At 40.1% G+C, this 16,983-nt stretch overlaps 1 protein-coding gene across 1 annotated transcript in view; it reads right to left on the bottom strand.

The window, feature by feature from the left end:
* Positions 1 to 14,124, bottom strand: part of septin9a (septin 9a) — a 92,311-nt gene extending 78,187 nt beyond the window's left edge. Inside the window, exons 1-2 of the mRNA XM_007557443.2 lie at positions 13,875 to 14,124; positions 3,058 to 3,111 (exon numbers count right to left, since the gene is read on the bottom strand). Coding sequence (XP_007557505.1) covers positions 3,058 to 3,111; positions 13,875 to 13,896 — 76 coding nt within the window. The 5' untranslated portion in view covers positions 13,897 to 14,124. The remainder of the gene's footprint in view (positions 1 to 3,057; positions 3,112 to 13,874) is intronic.
* Between the last annotated feature and the right edge of the window lie 2,859 nt (positions 14,125 to 16,983).

Here is a 16,983-nt window from a genome sequence, read left to right as displayed (position 1 = left end):
ATTCATTCAGATCTAGGATGTGTTATTTGAGTGTTCCCTTTATTTTTTTGAGCAGTGTATATATGACTTGGTATAGCAAGTGTGTACACTGAGATGAAGGGTTTAAAACTGAGGTCGGTGTCGGTACCCGGAGCGGGTAAATTACTTTTAGCATTCTTTCACAGTCTTATATCTTTCCCATGTCTAATAATCAAGTGACCATCTTGGGCTGAATGTTTATTCCTTAATATTCAGTCTACAGGAGCTCCCACTTAAAAAGTCATACTGTCAGATGTTGGCGCCATCTTCATTATCTTCATCAGTGCATACGGAGCTTCTGCATAGTGTATCATGAGTTTAGGAACCATTATTAAATGTGATACTTGAGTATCACTTGTGTACATTTCTGCAGCTTTATGTGCTGTATTTTTATGTTGCAACGCTCATGCCACAGTTATTTTTAATTTAACAACTGAATCTGCCTGAGGTCACTGAGAGATCCACAGAAAGGTGATAGTAGTGAGTTGTTTACTTTAAGCGGTGTACATTTGCATGCCAATGAAACCCAAGTCAGAGACCCAACAGCGCGTTAAGTTGTCTGCTTTGTGTAGACATGCAGTTCAGGAGCCTTTCTTTGTTTGAATGATTTATTGGTCAGGGTTAAGTGCCCTAACAACCAACTAAACATTCCTCCGAAATCGGTCAAGTACTGGAATGAAAAGTAGAAAAACAAGTGAAGAAAGGAAAAAGAAAATGGAGGAAACATTGCTCAAGAACACTAAAAGAGCACAAGGAGGTCTGGCTCCTCGGAAGCAAATTATGAGGAAATGAGGGATGACTCAAGACACAGTACTGTAAATTATGGACTATATGGCAGCACAGTGTTGGTACGTAATCTAAATGTGGAGATCACAACACTAGGCTTATTGTTTCAACTGAAAAATCTCCTTCCTGCCTGTTTTTCCAATTCAAATTTTAATCACTTTTTGAAAGTAACCTCCATCAGCATGCAGGTTTACACATTTTTAGCAGCCTTTGTTCTGCTATAAATGTAACTTTTTAAATTCAATCAGAACCCTCTGTTTTCAAATAAAACAATTGATTCAGTCTTCTCACAAAGTCTTGTGTTTATGTTCCACTGATCTACTGACTCCGAGATGAGAGCTATTGGGCAGGGCTGCATGTGAATATACTCTATTTGTGACTTCAGTTATGAATATTAACAACAACATGCTTGTGGGCTCGTAACTCTGCTGCGCTGGCGCATGATTTGCATACGGGCATCTCCCTAACCCAGGCCAGCCATCCCACAGAAACACACTCACACGGATAGTGGTAAACGTCCGTACGTCAGTGAAGCCTGCTGACAGTGAGGGCTTTATCCGCAGCTCTAAGCACTTCCTAGTAACTTGGGTGTAAGGTTGTTCATACATGTGTGCTAAAGCAAATTTACTTCACCTCCAAAGAGTGGTTTTCAGTCATGTCAGGGTAAAGCACGCACATTTATGTACTTTCAAACACACAAAACCTTGAAATAACCTCAGCCAGAAATGGTTCTTAAACCATTGAGAAAACCCCATTTGTTTGCTCCCGACCCCTTATCACTGTCTGACCCATAGTCAGCTGAAAAACAAAGACAGCTGAAGTAGCCCTCTTTGCAAAATAACTGAACTTTTTCTAGGAAACATGTCAGAACAATTAGGAACTTAAGAGATATTTATGCACCTGGTGTTTGCTCAAAGGTTTTAAATCAGATATGAGCTTCACAGTCATTTACTCATTGTGCTCCATGCTAAAAAAAAAAAAAAAAAAAAAAGACACATCAAGAAGCAAAAGAAAACTTATTCTTGTTGTAAATTACTTTTTTTTTCTATGAGTGCTTGTGCCACAGTCAAATTGTGCAAACAACTGATATTGCTCACTATTTTTTAATGATTCGCTAAAAAAGAATAAATGCAGTACAACATATGCAACCACCAGAATGAGTTAAACAGCCTCTGTTTTTACCCTTATCCTTTGTCTTTTTCCCTCTGTGGTACATCCTGAGGGTCATTTTACAATTCAGCTTTTGTGAGGGCTGCTGTCACACACACTGCAAACGACTCACAGAGCCCTCAGCTGCAAGATTCAGCTTGCAGGCTTCTAATATTGTGAAAGTCCTCTGACAAACCCTGAAAATCACATGGTGAGATTATTTTCCTCTTTTTTTTTTTGTACTCTACATCTTATATTACCTGCAGCACAGTTAAACCAGCAGCTGAATGCTCTGAAGTAAAAATGATAGTTGTGTTTTCTTGTTTGTGCGTTTAGCACTAAAGTGTCTTTTAAATCTGCACTGTGTCAACTACACACAACACAGTACAAGCAAAAAACATTTAGAAATAAAATAAATCAAACTTAAGTTAGCTCCGAGGTAACAAGAATGTTGTCTGGTCTCTGACTTTTGCCTTTATCAGTGCATCAGTTCCCTGCTGCTCCCTCAACTATCAGCTGTTATCTGGGCAGGAAGGAGTCTGCCCTCGGCATTGGAGGTCATCAAAACTAATTTCTGTACACTTGAAACCAAAGGTGCATTATAAATAAGTGGCTAACGACTGCACTAACTTCAAGTTGTGTAACAACAAGTAATTTCCGGCACCACTCGTTCCTGTGTAGGAAGTGACACTTAGGTCTGTCATTCATTTTTGTTGAAGAAACAGAAAGATTGATGCAGAGTGTAAGAGCAGCAACTACTCTGACATTTAAAACAGAGGTAGCCAGGACTGTTCAGACAAAAGACATGAAAACAACCTAAAACTCCAGCGGAACTGAAAGCCGTCTGGGTTTAATTGTAAGATATTAATGTTTAAAATCTAAACTCTAAGTTTGTTGAATTTTTTGTGCATCTGATTTAATGTCACACTTACCATAACAAAATAAATACAATCCCTATTTTATTTGTAGCATATAAAACTTCCACAAAGTCTAAACACCTACATGATCGATGAGCATGTACATAAAAGAAATATGGGAATGGAGTTATGTATGATAAACGTAGAAAAACAAAACAAGACAAAAGAAGAAGTGTAATCTACTTACTGGGGCTAGTGATTTCTCTTTCTGTTCTTCTTGTTCGAGCGCTGGCTGATCGCACTGAAAAGAAAAAAACAAGCAGGAAAAGTTAATAAAATTTACCGTGAGAATCCAAGGAAAAGATGGACAGAGAAGGGGCTCGAGCTGACAGCCCATTGGTTACAAGATAACCCCCTACAGAGGGCGCTACTGAGGCCCTGTAAAAACAAGCTAGGTAGCTGGAGTAATATAAGACGGAAAACCTGAAGTGTACAGCTCAGGTCACCTTGTCAGGTTCAATTTTTGTTCAAAGAAACGCTGAGCTTGATAATCTGTTATCTCTACAAAACGTTCAGCGCGCTTCTTTTAATTTAATGCTTCCTCTAAGCCCCTCCTTCAAGCAGTTCCTTTAGTTAATAATGCACACATTTCTAAATGATAGATCTTGTTGTCTACCCTGACGCTGCTAACTACTAAGACCCACCCGACTATTTCTTTAATGACTTGAACATGGCACATTTTAAAAAAGTGTGAGTTTCAGAGGAACACTTTAGCTTCAGAGGATGTTTGTGAGTCAGATTTGAACAAAAAGCTGATATTTCTCAACTGCATAGTTTGCAGCACTGAAGGATGTCTGGCTAAAGCTAGGAATTGGCAAACATCCTTGATGCACGTCATTCCTGCAGAAAATGTGCTTGTTTTAAAAGTGAACTCAGATTGAGTTTTTATTTCAGTTTGGTTGCTCGATGATACTAAAGTGGGCTTTGACACTTTAGTATCAGTGTTTCAGTCTTTAGTGCAAACATGAGACATCAATCTGTGGCGAGCTTCACTCTCTTGTTCCAAGAACAGGAGATGACATGCTGAAAAGATGTTTCAGGTTGCTGTCACTCTTCACTGCTTCCTGTCCCTTCAGTACCGACTGCTGCTTAGATAAACTGTGTTCATCTTCTGGCTGATGAGTCAGCCATCCCATCCTGTTTTGAGTTTCGCAGAAATCGTTCTTGTACCACAGCTCAGCAGATGGTGACATTTGGTCTCTGCTCATCAGACCAGCAAGCTCTATTTCTCACCGAGTTTCACAACAAGCGAAGATGGCCTCACCGAGGTGGGGGAGTTGAGTGTGTCACTGCTTACTGTGACTGGAAGATGTGAATAAAGCAGCTTGTTAGGGACTTAAGGATGATGATTTTGTTAAACTAATGACACTATCAAAGTGTGCACTCTATCCAAGCTTCTGCATCTGTACCTTTTATGTTGATGGCTATGCATGATAATAATTGCATCAAGTGGAAAAAACTGACACCGAATTAAATTTTTACTCAGAAGTTGAATTTTAAAGTTACAAGTGAGAAAAACCGCCTGCAGACATCAAAATGTACTCTTGCTTGAGTAAAATTTATGGCTACTCCACCCACTGCAAGAAACTTCAATGAACAATAACACTGAGCATTAATAAACACATTTTAACCAAAAAATACTCCAGACCCAGACATACACCTACAGTTTATGCTAAAGTGAGACTTTCTATTCATACAGAAACTTTGTTATTCTAATGTTATTTTTATTTCTGCTGGAACCTTTGAGGCCACTTCCAGTACTTTGCCCTGTTTTAACATGCATCACCTATTAAAAGTAATAGTTTTCAATTCAAAAATGTATCTGAAAAATCGCTCCATCTGCCATAATCTAATAATGTTATTTATTTTTAGATGTTATGATCAGTTGCTCAGTAGATAAGTAACATTTTTACCAAATTCCTTTTTCTTGTATGGCTTCTTTTTATATTTAATGGAGTACAATGTAAGTGTTATATAATATATGAAGTTGTGCTACTATAACTTGTGATCACTGTTTGGTTATAATCATTTAAGTTCAATATAAATAATCTGAAAACATGCTTCATCTGTGGCTAACTATGAGAAATGTTAAGCTACAAATTAACAATCAGATGCAGAGAAAGCCTGTCTATTCATTTTATTTAGGCTCCTTTACTAACTGTAAAGTTGTCTTATATGGGTGAAGAAATTTGTGAAAGAAAATATGCCGTACATTGGAAAGGACTTGAGAATGAAAGTCAAGATCTAAATCTAATGTAGAATTTGTTGCTGGACTTAAAAACCAACCCTCCTCACTCAATCTGACAGATTTTCAGCTCTTTTGGACAGGAGAATAGGAGAATAGGCAACATTGTTTATAGGTGTGCAACACTGGCAGGCATCCAGTCATCAAACTGGCAGCTGCAGCTGTCACCGAAGGCTTTTCTACAAAAAATGGTCTCAAGTGCACGCTCCACTTTTAAGATTTTAAGCAGCAATCCCATGTGTTACAACTGTGCAACTTGTATTTGTATACATCTCAGAGTGTGAACGGCATACAGAGGTGGTCCATCCAAACTGTCAAGCCTTGCAGCTAAAAACATGTCTGTACCTAAAGTCTTCTACGGGAGAAGAAAGCCTGAAAAGAAAAGAAAAATAAACAGGCTCGCAGGTATACGCCCTTCTTGAACATACACTGACTCAAACTGCTCAAGTTAAGCACTGCAGCAAATAGAGGATATAGAGGAAAGAGTAGTAGCAACACCTTTATAAGTGGAAGTGCTGAAACTGTACAACATTATCTGTGGTTTTCACATGACAGTAGAGCAAACATACACTCCCTAATTCATTGGGTCTAAATTTAAGCCACAGGAGTAACATCTGCAACGTGTTGGTTGAAAAGTGTGACTCTCTGCAGCATTAACTTATTTCTCCTGCTCAGTCTTGTCCGAGGCCTCAGACACACACAGAAACAACAGCCGTACTTCCTCTGGAAGGCTTTGTAGGCTTCTTTTGTCATACTTTTCCCATGAGAGAGTTACGTGCAGCAGAGGTCAACACACTTACTTGTGTTAACACTGAGAGATAATTCGCACTTCTCAGGGATGATACAAGTCATAAAATGTCTCCGTGTTTGCACCAAGACTCAGCTGATTGATGTAATTTGTGATGCTTAAGGAGACCTGTAGTACTACGTCTGTGGCTATGCACTTGTTTAGCTTCTATTTAGGATCATTTCTAGCATATTTACTAATCTTCTGAAAACCAGTGGGCCTTAAGGAATCTAAAGCCCGGTCCGAATGTGGTGGACGCCCCTATACAGGGTTAAGGGTTTAGAGTTACGGTGGGAATTAGATTTGTTTAGGGTTAGGAATAGACTAGTAATGGTTAAGGTTACTGAAAATGTCTGGATTTGGCATAAATGCAATCACTAAAACTAGTGGAAGCCAATGCAAAGTCCTAATATGGGTAGAAATACCAACTTATGATTGAGTGTGTGTGTGTTTGTGTGTGTGTGTGCGTGTGTGTGTGTGCGTGTGTGTGTTGCCATGACTACTTCCCAAATGCATCAATTGATTAGTTATTAGAGTCAAATGACAAGAGAAAGAAACAGCAGGAGACTATACCACAGTTTGTAAGTTTGAAATATAAAAACTACTTTATATTCTAAACATTTCTCTGTGAATATAGGGACATAAAGCCTTATACTCCCTGAAGGGGAGGTCAGTTCTTCTACATGTGTGAAAAAGGACAGAATAGCTTACAAAACTTGCAGTGCCTTTTCACAACCTGCTGACATTTCTGTGTTTGCTCAAGGAGGCCATGCCGCCCGTGTTTGAGCAGGAAGACAGGAGGTGAAGTATCTTCCCTCTTTTATTCCCTCCCCTTTTTCCTCCCGTGATCTCGTTAAAGGAACGCCCTTCCCTTCAGAGTGAGGCAGCGTTTCGATTAACACATAAATCAGTGGAGCTTGTTGCAGACGCTGCTGACGTAAAGCTACAGTGATTCTTTTAAAACCTAGAGAGTGATATTTCATGTATGATGGCAGGCATTCATTTCAGTCAATTATCTCTTTCTGCCTACAGCCTTCAACAGACTCTTTACTGTCTAACACTGAGAAGTTTACGTACACGTATCATGGAGATCACTGTCACACTAATGCTGGACGTTTACAGACAGTTGAACTTCAATGATAGTGTAAGAGACAAAAAAATCTGGTCCATAGGATTAAATTCATCTCAAATCCACAGAGGCCTGGTTGGATTAAAAGTAACTGAGGCCAGATAATCCACAGATCTTAGGTCACGGCTTTGAGAAGGCCATTACAGAAACAAACGACAGAAGTTAAAACCAGTTCTCGAGTGTGTTTAAGATCATCGTCCTGCCAGAAGAACAAATTGTATCCAAGTTCCAACTTGACTGTGGCACTTGAATGAAAGAAGATTAATTGTGATGTCCATGAATCCACCAAGACTCAGATCATAAATTGGAGCCTAAGAGCCAGTTTTACGGTTCGGAGTGACTTCTTTAACTTGCTGAAGAATATTTTAATGATCGTAAATGAGGGGTTGTTTGCACTGATTTCCACTCTATGCATTTTTCATTTCCCTTTTGGTCGTTTGTGGATTAAATAAAATTTAAACTTGGTTTAGTGCATTTGTAAGTCAACGTCCAACCCCAACAAAGTATCTGCTGGATAATTTAAACAAAGTTTTGCCACTTTGTTGGTCTTTTTTTAAAAAGCATAGAGACAACAAGGTGGCTAATTTTATCCCAATTCATCATTGTGCATGATCTGTTTTGCTTAGTGCATTTGCAATTTATTTAAGGTACATTTCAGCAAACCTTCTGACTCTTCAAGTTTCTTTTTACCTTTTTAATCTTAGTTTTGTTTTATTTTTTTCATTGGTTTTCAGTTTAGGAGGAGGGACAAATCATGTTTATATCTGGAACAAGTGGTTAAAACTCCCTATTATGTCAAATTACTGACAACTCTGGCTAATCCGTTGACTTCAGCTGGGATTTATATGCTTACAAAGAAATACAGAAGGATTTCAGAGCTCCAAAATAAATAAATAAATTCAAAACTCTCAGTCAATGAAAGCAAAATCATAAGAAATGGGAAATAAGAAATCATAAGTCAAGGTTGTCAAGCAGCAGGTTAAAAGAAAAACATTTTCTCTCAATCTAACCCACCAGGGTGGTTTGTCTGCAGAGCGGCTCAGGATTTCCATACAAGTTTAGGTGTGGACAATTTTCTTGCAATCATAATTTGTCAAGTTAAACCTGTGCATGCAAAAAGGTTAAATGTCACTAAGCTTGTTTCCTGCTTTTCAGTCGTCCTCCATTGTGTTTTTATGGCCCTCGTTACACACGTTCAGGGTACGCTGCAAACAACGTTTCAAAACTGCGCGGCGTGAACGAGGGGGAGCATTTGTGGAAAAAAACAAGGCGAGTGAAAGAATGAAAGGAAAGACAGGAGATGAAAAGGCACAGAGGTAATTTTTCAAGATAGCTTTTTTTTTTTTTTTTTTTGCACAGAGGTAATTTTTCAAGATAGCTTTTTTTTTTTTTTTTTACGGCCCAGATAAGACCTCGAGTTTTTTTCACAGCAGGGCCAACGTCAAGGTAAGGCAAGAAGAACACACCTTCACACCCACACAGTACCCGACTCATGCAGAGACATGGACGCATGAGCAGTTTAGGCAAGACGTCGACTTTGACCCTCGAAACCGCGCTCCTCCCGAGTCCTGGCGCCGAGGCGACAGATGGACAACACCTCTTCCTACTTCCACCTCGCTGAAAACCGGCACCACGCCACCAAACACACAAAATCTGTCTGTTATCTGCACAACGTGCATTCAGGTCTGCCAAATGAAGTGTCTGTGAGAGGAATTAACCAGGATGCTGCTGCAGTCTATAAAACAATGTGACTGTTTTAGATAAGGATCATGGTAAAGCTGTTAAAACCCAGGAGAGGCAGTTAAATAGCTCCTAGAGCTTTATGAGATTTGACCTCCCCTGAGAAGTATGCGCTTACTGTAAGTCGTAGGTGAGCAACTGAATAAGGGAGTGCATTTAAACTCTCCAGGCCAACCCCAGGTTTTGAGAAAGGCCTTTGAATTTGTACGTTTGCACAGATTTCCATGTTTGGATGGAGGATTTAAGAAGCAGCAGCTAAACAAACATTGTCATTCCATCTTAACACTGAAGCGTGCAACATCATGTGCCTGATCCACTGTCTGATGCAGAGTCTTTTTGCACACTGTAAGGGTGTGCACCAAGAAGCGTATTATTAATCTGAGTTTTCTCTAAACCTAAAGTGTCATGAAAGTAATCGTACAGATTAGTTGCAGGTTTCTTTTTTCTCCCTTTGCTTTTGTGATTCATATCATGACATAAACAGCAATAACTTGAGTACACAAAGCCGTTTTCAATTGATGATTTGATACAAAACCAGCCGGGACCCATGTGAACATGTAATTGCCTGAATTAACTGTGATCAGCTGCATTTTTGGACAGCTTGGTTCTGATTACAACCAGATGTGTGAAATCCAGAACTCCCCTAAGCAGAACTTGCCTGACAACATGAAGTAGACTTAAAGACCTGAAAAAGCAATGCAATAGGCTCAGTAAAGAATACAAAATAAATTAGAAATAAAGTCCTTGACATTTATCAGTCTGTGAGGAGTTGCAAGGCAGTTTCTAGAGCTCCAGCAAACCAACGGGAAAAACATTTCAGGAGTGACCAACCTACCAAAATCACTGTAAGAGAGCATCAACAACTTATCCAGGAGGTTACAAAAGTCAAAATATTCTGTTGACTTTATGGAAGGTGTGCCTTTTCCATCTGACATAAAACTAAAACCATTTTTCAGACAGAGAACATAGCGGTGGTGGTAGTATGATGATCTTGGGCTGCTTTTCTGCTTCAGGACCTGGATGACATTAATAATCGATGAAACCTTAACTTCTGCTTTCTACCAGAAAATCCAGAAGATGAATGTCCAGCCAAGCACGCTTGGGTTATGCGGCAGATAATCTCTGAATGACATAGAAAAAGTCAAATGAAGGTTTTGAAGCGGCCTAGTCAAATCTTGAGTGACTTTAAACAGGCAGTTTGTGCTTGAAAACCCTTCAGTGGTGCAGAAGTAAAATAATTCTGCAAAGAAGATCAAGCCGACAAGATTCACTTACAGTTTTGGCAAACGTAAATGTTTGATGGCAATTCATGCACAAAGGCTTTACAAGCAATTGTTAGCTTCAGGGTATAATGATTTCTCATCAACAAATGAAGTCCTCATTTAAAACACACAGTCTGTATTTGCTTAGGCTATCTTTAATGCTAAAACACTTTTGTAGTCAGACATAAAGTGTGAAAAAAAGCGGAACCAGACATGACCAAAGGTTAGCGCTTCAGCTATCGTGCTCACTTGTTCGCGTGGATTTTGAAGCTTGTTCAGGAAATGTTTGTCACTCCAACATGCCCAGAGAGCAAAAGCGGCCAACACTTCAACTGATTTCTATGAACATACAAATATTTACTCCTGTCATGACAGGAGAAGGCTGTTCCTGCCAAACAGTTGAGTTGCTATTTGCTGCCTGATCCGTGGCTCTTGGCCCTGCTTAGCACGACAGGATTTCCATTTGTCCATGAAGAAATGTTTCAACAAGTACTAATCAGATAACAGCGCATGCGGCTACAACATCTGAAACACTGAAACACACTCATATCTACTCTAAAAGCATCTGGATGCTGGTCCACATGCGTCAGAACCTCTCTGGGTCTGCCATTTTTTTCCTACAGGCTTTTCTCCAGGCCTCGGGCGAGCAGGACAACACTAGCCGCCTGTTGTATCAGCTGACCATCACAGAGCTCCATTCTTGACTGCAGACCACAAACACAAAGCAGAGTGGACACTTGAGAGCAGGCTCCACACGAGGGGAACTGCATAGACGTAGATTGTTGGTCTCCTGCAGCCGGAGGAACTTCACGCTGCAGGTGGCGCTTGGTTGTATGAACAAGTCGGACAAACACTGAAGATTTCTGCTTTTGTTTTCATTGCTAATTATGCTAACATGATTCTGATATTTATCGATTTTATCGTTTCAAAGAAAAACGTGAAGTAGAAAGTGTATTATTTAATATTACCAATTAATACTGCCATAATTCTGTGTGCCTGTACTACCTTAACGTCTTCTCTAACACCTTCTCAGTACTTGTGGTCGAGATCTTGGGTTTTGTGATAAATAGTTGAGGTACAGATAAGGCACGGTGCAGGATAAGGCGAAGAAAACCTATTGAGATAATGCCTTTTGGTTATTTCGCTACGTAAACATTGTCTTTTGAACCACATGAAATAAAATGGATACAAGAGTTTCAGGTATGCAGCGGTTAGATCTTCCATTATTATCTTTGTGTGGGTTTTCTATCACCACTTTAGTTTCCTTTTAAGTCTAAACAATTAACTTTTTTAAAATGGGAAGCAGGTGGTTGCTCATGTGGAGCTTTGCGGTTGTCCGATGAGCCCTTAGTGTTCGGGTTAGAGGTCTGCACTCTCTGGACCTTCCACAATGTCTCTTAATAACGTTGGGTTAAAATGATGAAGCACTGAGGTGTGTCTTTAAATGCAGATATCATAACAATTGTAGGTTTTACATGGGTTATTTTTTTTATGAAAAAGTTGCATTCAGTTTTTTTTTAGATATATTTTCCATGTGATTAATTTGGAAACTTGGTGCTTTTTTTATTTCCGTATTTGTTAATCATCAGATCTATAATTGTAAATGTTTTGGGTTAATCTACTACCCAAGACACCCAACATTTTCCTGTTTCACCACCACCACCACTCGTGTGACTCGGTGGTACTCCCACAGGTTCTCTGCTGTTTTCACGAGCTTTTTCCAAGCGTAACCCTGGGCAGAGTGAAAACACCCGCATTTCACATGAAACCGCAGCACCGTACGCACATCCACATGTTCCAGTAGCTTATTAGTCTATTATTCACAGCCTTGTAGCTTTCAAATTGATGGTTAGACCATCCTCGGCATGCTCTGCTAGATGACAGGCCAAATATGTCTCAACACAGTTTATAGCTCCACTTTCAAGTTACCATTTAACAATTGCTTCGGGCTTTGAGTCAAAGCCTTGCTCGCCCTCCAGCATAAACAGTTTAAAAGCCAAAATGCAACATGGAGTGAGTGTCACAGGTAGGAGTAGACAAGGCGCATGTGTATGTGTGTGTGTGTGTGTGTGTGTGTGTGTGTGTGTGTGTGTGTGTGCGTGCGTGTGCTTCTTTTTTTGTGCAGGACATGAAAGAACAAACCAGGAGGAGTGTGTACTAGGAAAAATAATGACTCTGTGTGTTGTTGCATTCACTCAGGTTACTGATTGATCCAGGCAACTTAAGGAAGTGGTGTGCAATGCACGGATCAGCTTCACAAGTACAAGAGGTTGCATGATTGACCATTGATGTCCATACAAACCACAACAACCCCTAAGTATCATGTTTCATTACAGTACTAATAGAGGTTACATTTAAAATTAGCTGAAGTGTGAGAGCTTTCCTTATTTGCCTACAAAACTGACACACACACACGCACACACACACGCACACATGGCCACACACAAGTCAGACTCCCTCTGCGAACGCCACGCCTCTGCATCCCAGATGCCTGTCGAGAACGGCCCCTTCACAACACATCCACACAACAGATTAAATGCATACTTTGTTATTAGACTATTCTCCAAGCAGGAAGCACTAACAAAGACTAAGACAACTTTAGTCAGACAGATTTCACTCTCTTTCTCACACAAACACACACACACACACACACACACACACACACACACACACACATGCAACAGCAGGAGAAGGAGGAGGAGGAGGCGAAGCAGCATGACCCAACATGTGCTCCTCTCCAATGGAAAACTGTCAGACGCTCCATCGCACCTAAAGACTTCGGGAAGAGGAGCCAGGAAAGCTGGCATTCTGCAGGCTGTGGCCCACGTTGTGGCTTGGAGAAAGGAGAACTGAAGAGGAGGAAGACGAGGAAGGCTTTTGAGCTGTGAATGGAGAGATGAGAGATATAGCTAGCAGGCTGCAACGGCAGAAAGTGAAAGGAGGATTAGTATTGGTAGAAAAAGACAAAAGCAGGAGGAGATGAAGATAAAAAAAGCCTTCTATGCATGTGAAGATATGCTTGAAAGTACTTGAGATTTATTCTAAAACATGCAGAAAAGTGGTAGTAAAAAGAGTTTAACACAGAAGAACTGTGTAATATTCTTTTTAAAATTATTTCAAAGTATTGTAACTTTACTCTCCTCTTATTGTTTGTTGCTCAAACCCCATTTGCAATCACACTGCAAGATTCTTAACAAACTCTTAGTTTTACAGCTACTGGCAGGTCATTTTAAATCAAACGCAGCAAAACATGTCCAAACTATGAAACTTCCACCACCAGACTTCGTTGACGATCTTAGGTTGAAATGCATGTTGTTGTTGTTTTAAATAGAGCTATTTTGGCTTCATTTATGAAACATTTTTATACTTCTGATTAGATTGATAAATGCAAGTTTTTAGACAAATGCATGAGTGATTGATTTTTAAAAAAATTCATAGCTGTCCATTTGAACCTTTAAAAGAAAAGAAAAAAAACTGTCACAGGAGTCAAACTCAGATGCCACCAGTCATAAAACAGGTTGGATTTGACCCAGAAGCATAAAGTATGTCATTCTTCAGGGCGGAAAACAGGAGCCAGGCTTTCTGTCATGATGTCACAACCTGTTTATGCGACTTTGTGAGCGGAGTCAAGAAATGGATATACATAAAAAAAAAAACCACACCCACAGATCCCACGCAGCGTGGGGCCTTTCGCATAAAGGGGATTTTAGATATGAAGAAAAGCAGTGATAAAAAAAAAAGAAAAACTTACTTTGCAAGCTGTTAAATAACCCCCAACATTAGGTATTTTCTTTTTACAAATAGACTAAAGGTACAGGGGGTGTTGCTTCAAATCGCTCACCTGGATATGAAGTTTTCTTCATGGCTGCAGATAATCTCTTCTCTTCTGCTCGCAGTGTTTTAATAAAAAGAGGAAAATCTCAAAAGTGTCGTTTGCATCCGTAACTTTTTCCAGACTGCGTCTTCCTGTGCCGCCTTCTCTGTCGCCTCTGGACCGACCGGTCTTTAAAGCTCGCTCCTATGCTTTTTAGAGCTCCCTAAACTTTGCCCCAGTGTTTTATTCCCACCTCTATCTGCTTCAGGAGACGCTGTGTGAGCTGGATAGTCTAATAATCTCACCTGCGCTCCTGACGCACGCCCTATCCCAGGAGCGGGAGTGGTTTACAGTAACTCCGCGGGGGCTTTCACCTACCAGAGAAAGAATAAAGACTACAGTCTTACCTGTGCGCTCAGGGGATCATCTGGCGGTGGATTATTGGATTAGGAATCCTGAGATTGAGCAATTTGCCGGTCTGATCTGTTGCGCAAAGGTCAAAACCGACGTACAGCTACAATAATGCGTTTGTGTGGAACATTTTATCACTGTATACCCATAACACCCATGTGTGTACAGTATTGACAGGCTGCAGTGGGAGAGCGCGGGCAGGTAAAAACTGTTTGGACTTTAAACTCTGGGTCTTGGTGAAGCTACGTGCCGCTTGGATGAAGCGTTCAGTCGACCTTCAACCTTTCCAACTTTCAAATGTCAAACCCTGTCACCTCGCTTCACCTTCACCGCACACAGACACTCATCTTGCCAGTAGCTCTGAGCTGCAGGGACCTCTTGTGGTCGCTGCGTGGGCTCTTCGGCTTCCGTTTCCACCAAGCATTCCAGCGCATTCACGAGTGATTGAGGAGAAAATTCAAAGTCTGTGTTGATGCAATGTTTCAGTTTGATGTTTAAGAGCAACTAGCGCAGATCCGAGCTGCTCACGGAAGGCAAATCAACAGCATCAACAGAGTTCTGCAGAAATATTTCCTTGTCTCCTGAGGTGTCTTGTAAACGTTTTAGTTACGCTTTTCTAAATTTTGTCACGTTACATCTACAATCCTTCATGCATTTTGTTAAAATAGTGCTAAACTGTGAAGTGGGAGACAAAAAAAAGTGTGACATGCATTTGTATCCAGCTTCATTCCCATTTCTGCCCCCACATAAAATCCACATCAAAAAATTCCCTTCAGAGCTCACCTTATTAGCTAAAAGTCAATGTGGGATTTAATAATGCAAATACATTGTCTGTGTGGTTCATAGAAAACAATAGAGAACAATCAGCAACATGTGAGGAAAAAGACGAAGCTGTGGAGTCGTCTGAAGCAGAACTGTTGCCATAAAAGCCAACAACAACAACAACGACTCCTTTTTACTGTCACAGAGGTAAAATGACAGAGATATTTTTTATCACATAGATAAAAATACAAATGTGTTCTTGTAAAATGAGAGCAAAATTAAAAGCTCTGACCTACATTCGTATTCGTCAGAAAACTAACTCCACGTCACTCCGAATACCTGCTAAACCATTTTGATGACGCAAATCTGTTAACAGATGGAACTCCATTTGTTAAAAATTCAATTAAAGACATAAAACCACGCTTTGTTTCCCCACCTCATTGCACGTAAAATTGTGATAAAATACATCCAGAACTTGCTGACGCAACAAAATTAAATAGCATAACCCGATTAAGTGTACCATTTGTGGCTGGACATGCCAGGTGCATGGCCCAGAAAAACACGCAGTGGCTTGAGTCAGCTACGGTTTCAGTGCGTTTCAACAGTGTGTACTCTAAGCAACTGGCCAGTGAGAAATTAGTCTTCACCCATCCTCTTGTAGTTTAGCATAATGTCCCCTAACTTCTTTGAAGCCTGGGTAATTATTGACGGAAAGTTTATACATCCAGAGACACAGGGTGTCGAAAGCTAAACTGTAGTGTCTGAGCATGAAAGGCGAGTGCGGGAACTTCCACTTGCAAATTCCCTGAGAGTGGGCAAAAGCAGATATTACTGTTTATGCCGTGAGAGAAAATGTCAATAAGGCTGGAGGTGCAAATCCCTGGAATGAATGTGAAGGAGGAAGGTGCTTTGTGACATCTTCTGAAAACCTACGACGACTTGTTTGAAGTCAGGGTTGTAGTGAACGTCTACGTGAGTCACGTACGTTCATGTTCCAACGTACAAAGAAGCTGAAATTCAAATTCAGCTTAGCTTGACGTGCAAACGCACCTCAAACACGCCAAATGAGATTATTCGTCCGTTAATCTGAGAATGAGAACGTGATGACCAAGAAAAAAAAATCCTTGATTCAAAGCCAAAACCTTCAATTGTTTATCTAAATTTGTAACTTCCATGTTATCTATTATGTACCATCCATCTCCAGATGGAGTACACCCAAGACATCCCCCATGTTCATCACATTTTATGGTTTCCAATTAGAGGAGCTGTTTGGCTACAAAGTCAAGACATTTTTTTTTTCCATTCTGATGAGGCATTCATGCCCAAGAATACAAAGCAGCAAAGTGTAGCAGCATAGTGGTCATGATTTTTTTGCTAATTTAATCGTATTTCTGCGACATATGCCTTGATATATTAATAAATAAATATATATATATACCAACATCCTGTTTCTGTTGTAAAAGCCAGGTGCATTGAAACCAGAAAGTGGGGGAAGCTATGTATTAAAGTATTTTTGAACCTGCGTAAGATAAGACAATCTGAAACCAGACACGTTCCATCCAAACCAAACTACCTACTCCTCTGAAAGCACCCACTTTCCACTGTTTTCTTGCAAATCGTGCAGATTACGATACTTGATACTGGGGTGTTTTTCTTCAAAGCTGCCTGCCGGTACACGGAGATTCATCTGGTTTCCGTCAACATTCGTCAGTTCAGCCTCTGTTTATCTGTTTCTCTTATATTTTTTGTATGTGCGCCTTCTGACACAGTTCTTTTATTGTTTCCTGTGATAAAATTGTGACACATTTACAACGTCTGCTGCAGCAGGTGCGTGTTGAGAAGTTTCCTGCTCTTGCTTAAACTTTTAAAACTGAGTAAAAAAAAACAGATAAAATGTAAAAGTGCATAAAGCTCATTTGAGAAAAGGACAAAAAAAAAAGAAAAAAAAGCTGTGGCTCTGGCT

This window comes from Poecilia formosa, unplaced genomic scaffold, assembly GCF_000485575.1.
Source record: "Poecilia formosa unplaced genomic scaffold, Poecilia_formosa-5.1.2 Scaffold88, whole genome shotgun sequence".
Taxonomy (NCBI): domain Eukaryota; kingdom Metazoa; phylum Chordata; class Actinopteri; order Cyprinodontiformes; family Poeciliidae; genus Poecilia; species Poecilia formosa.
The sequence above is the reverse complement of the archived record's forward strand: the minus strand, read 5'-3'. Positions and strand labels throughout refer to the sequence as shown.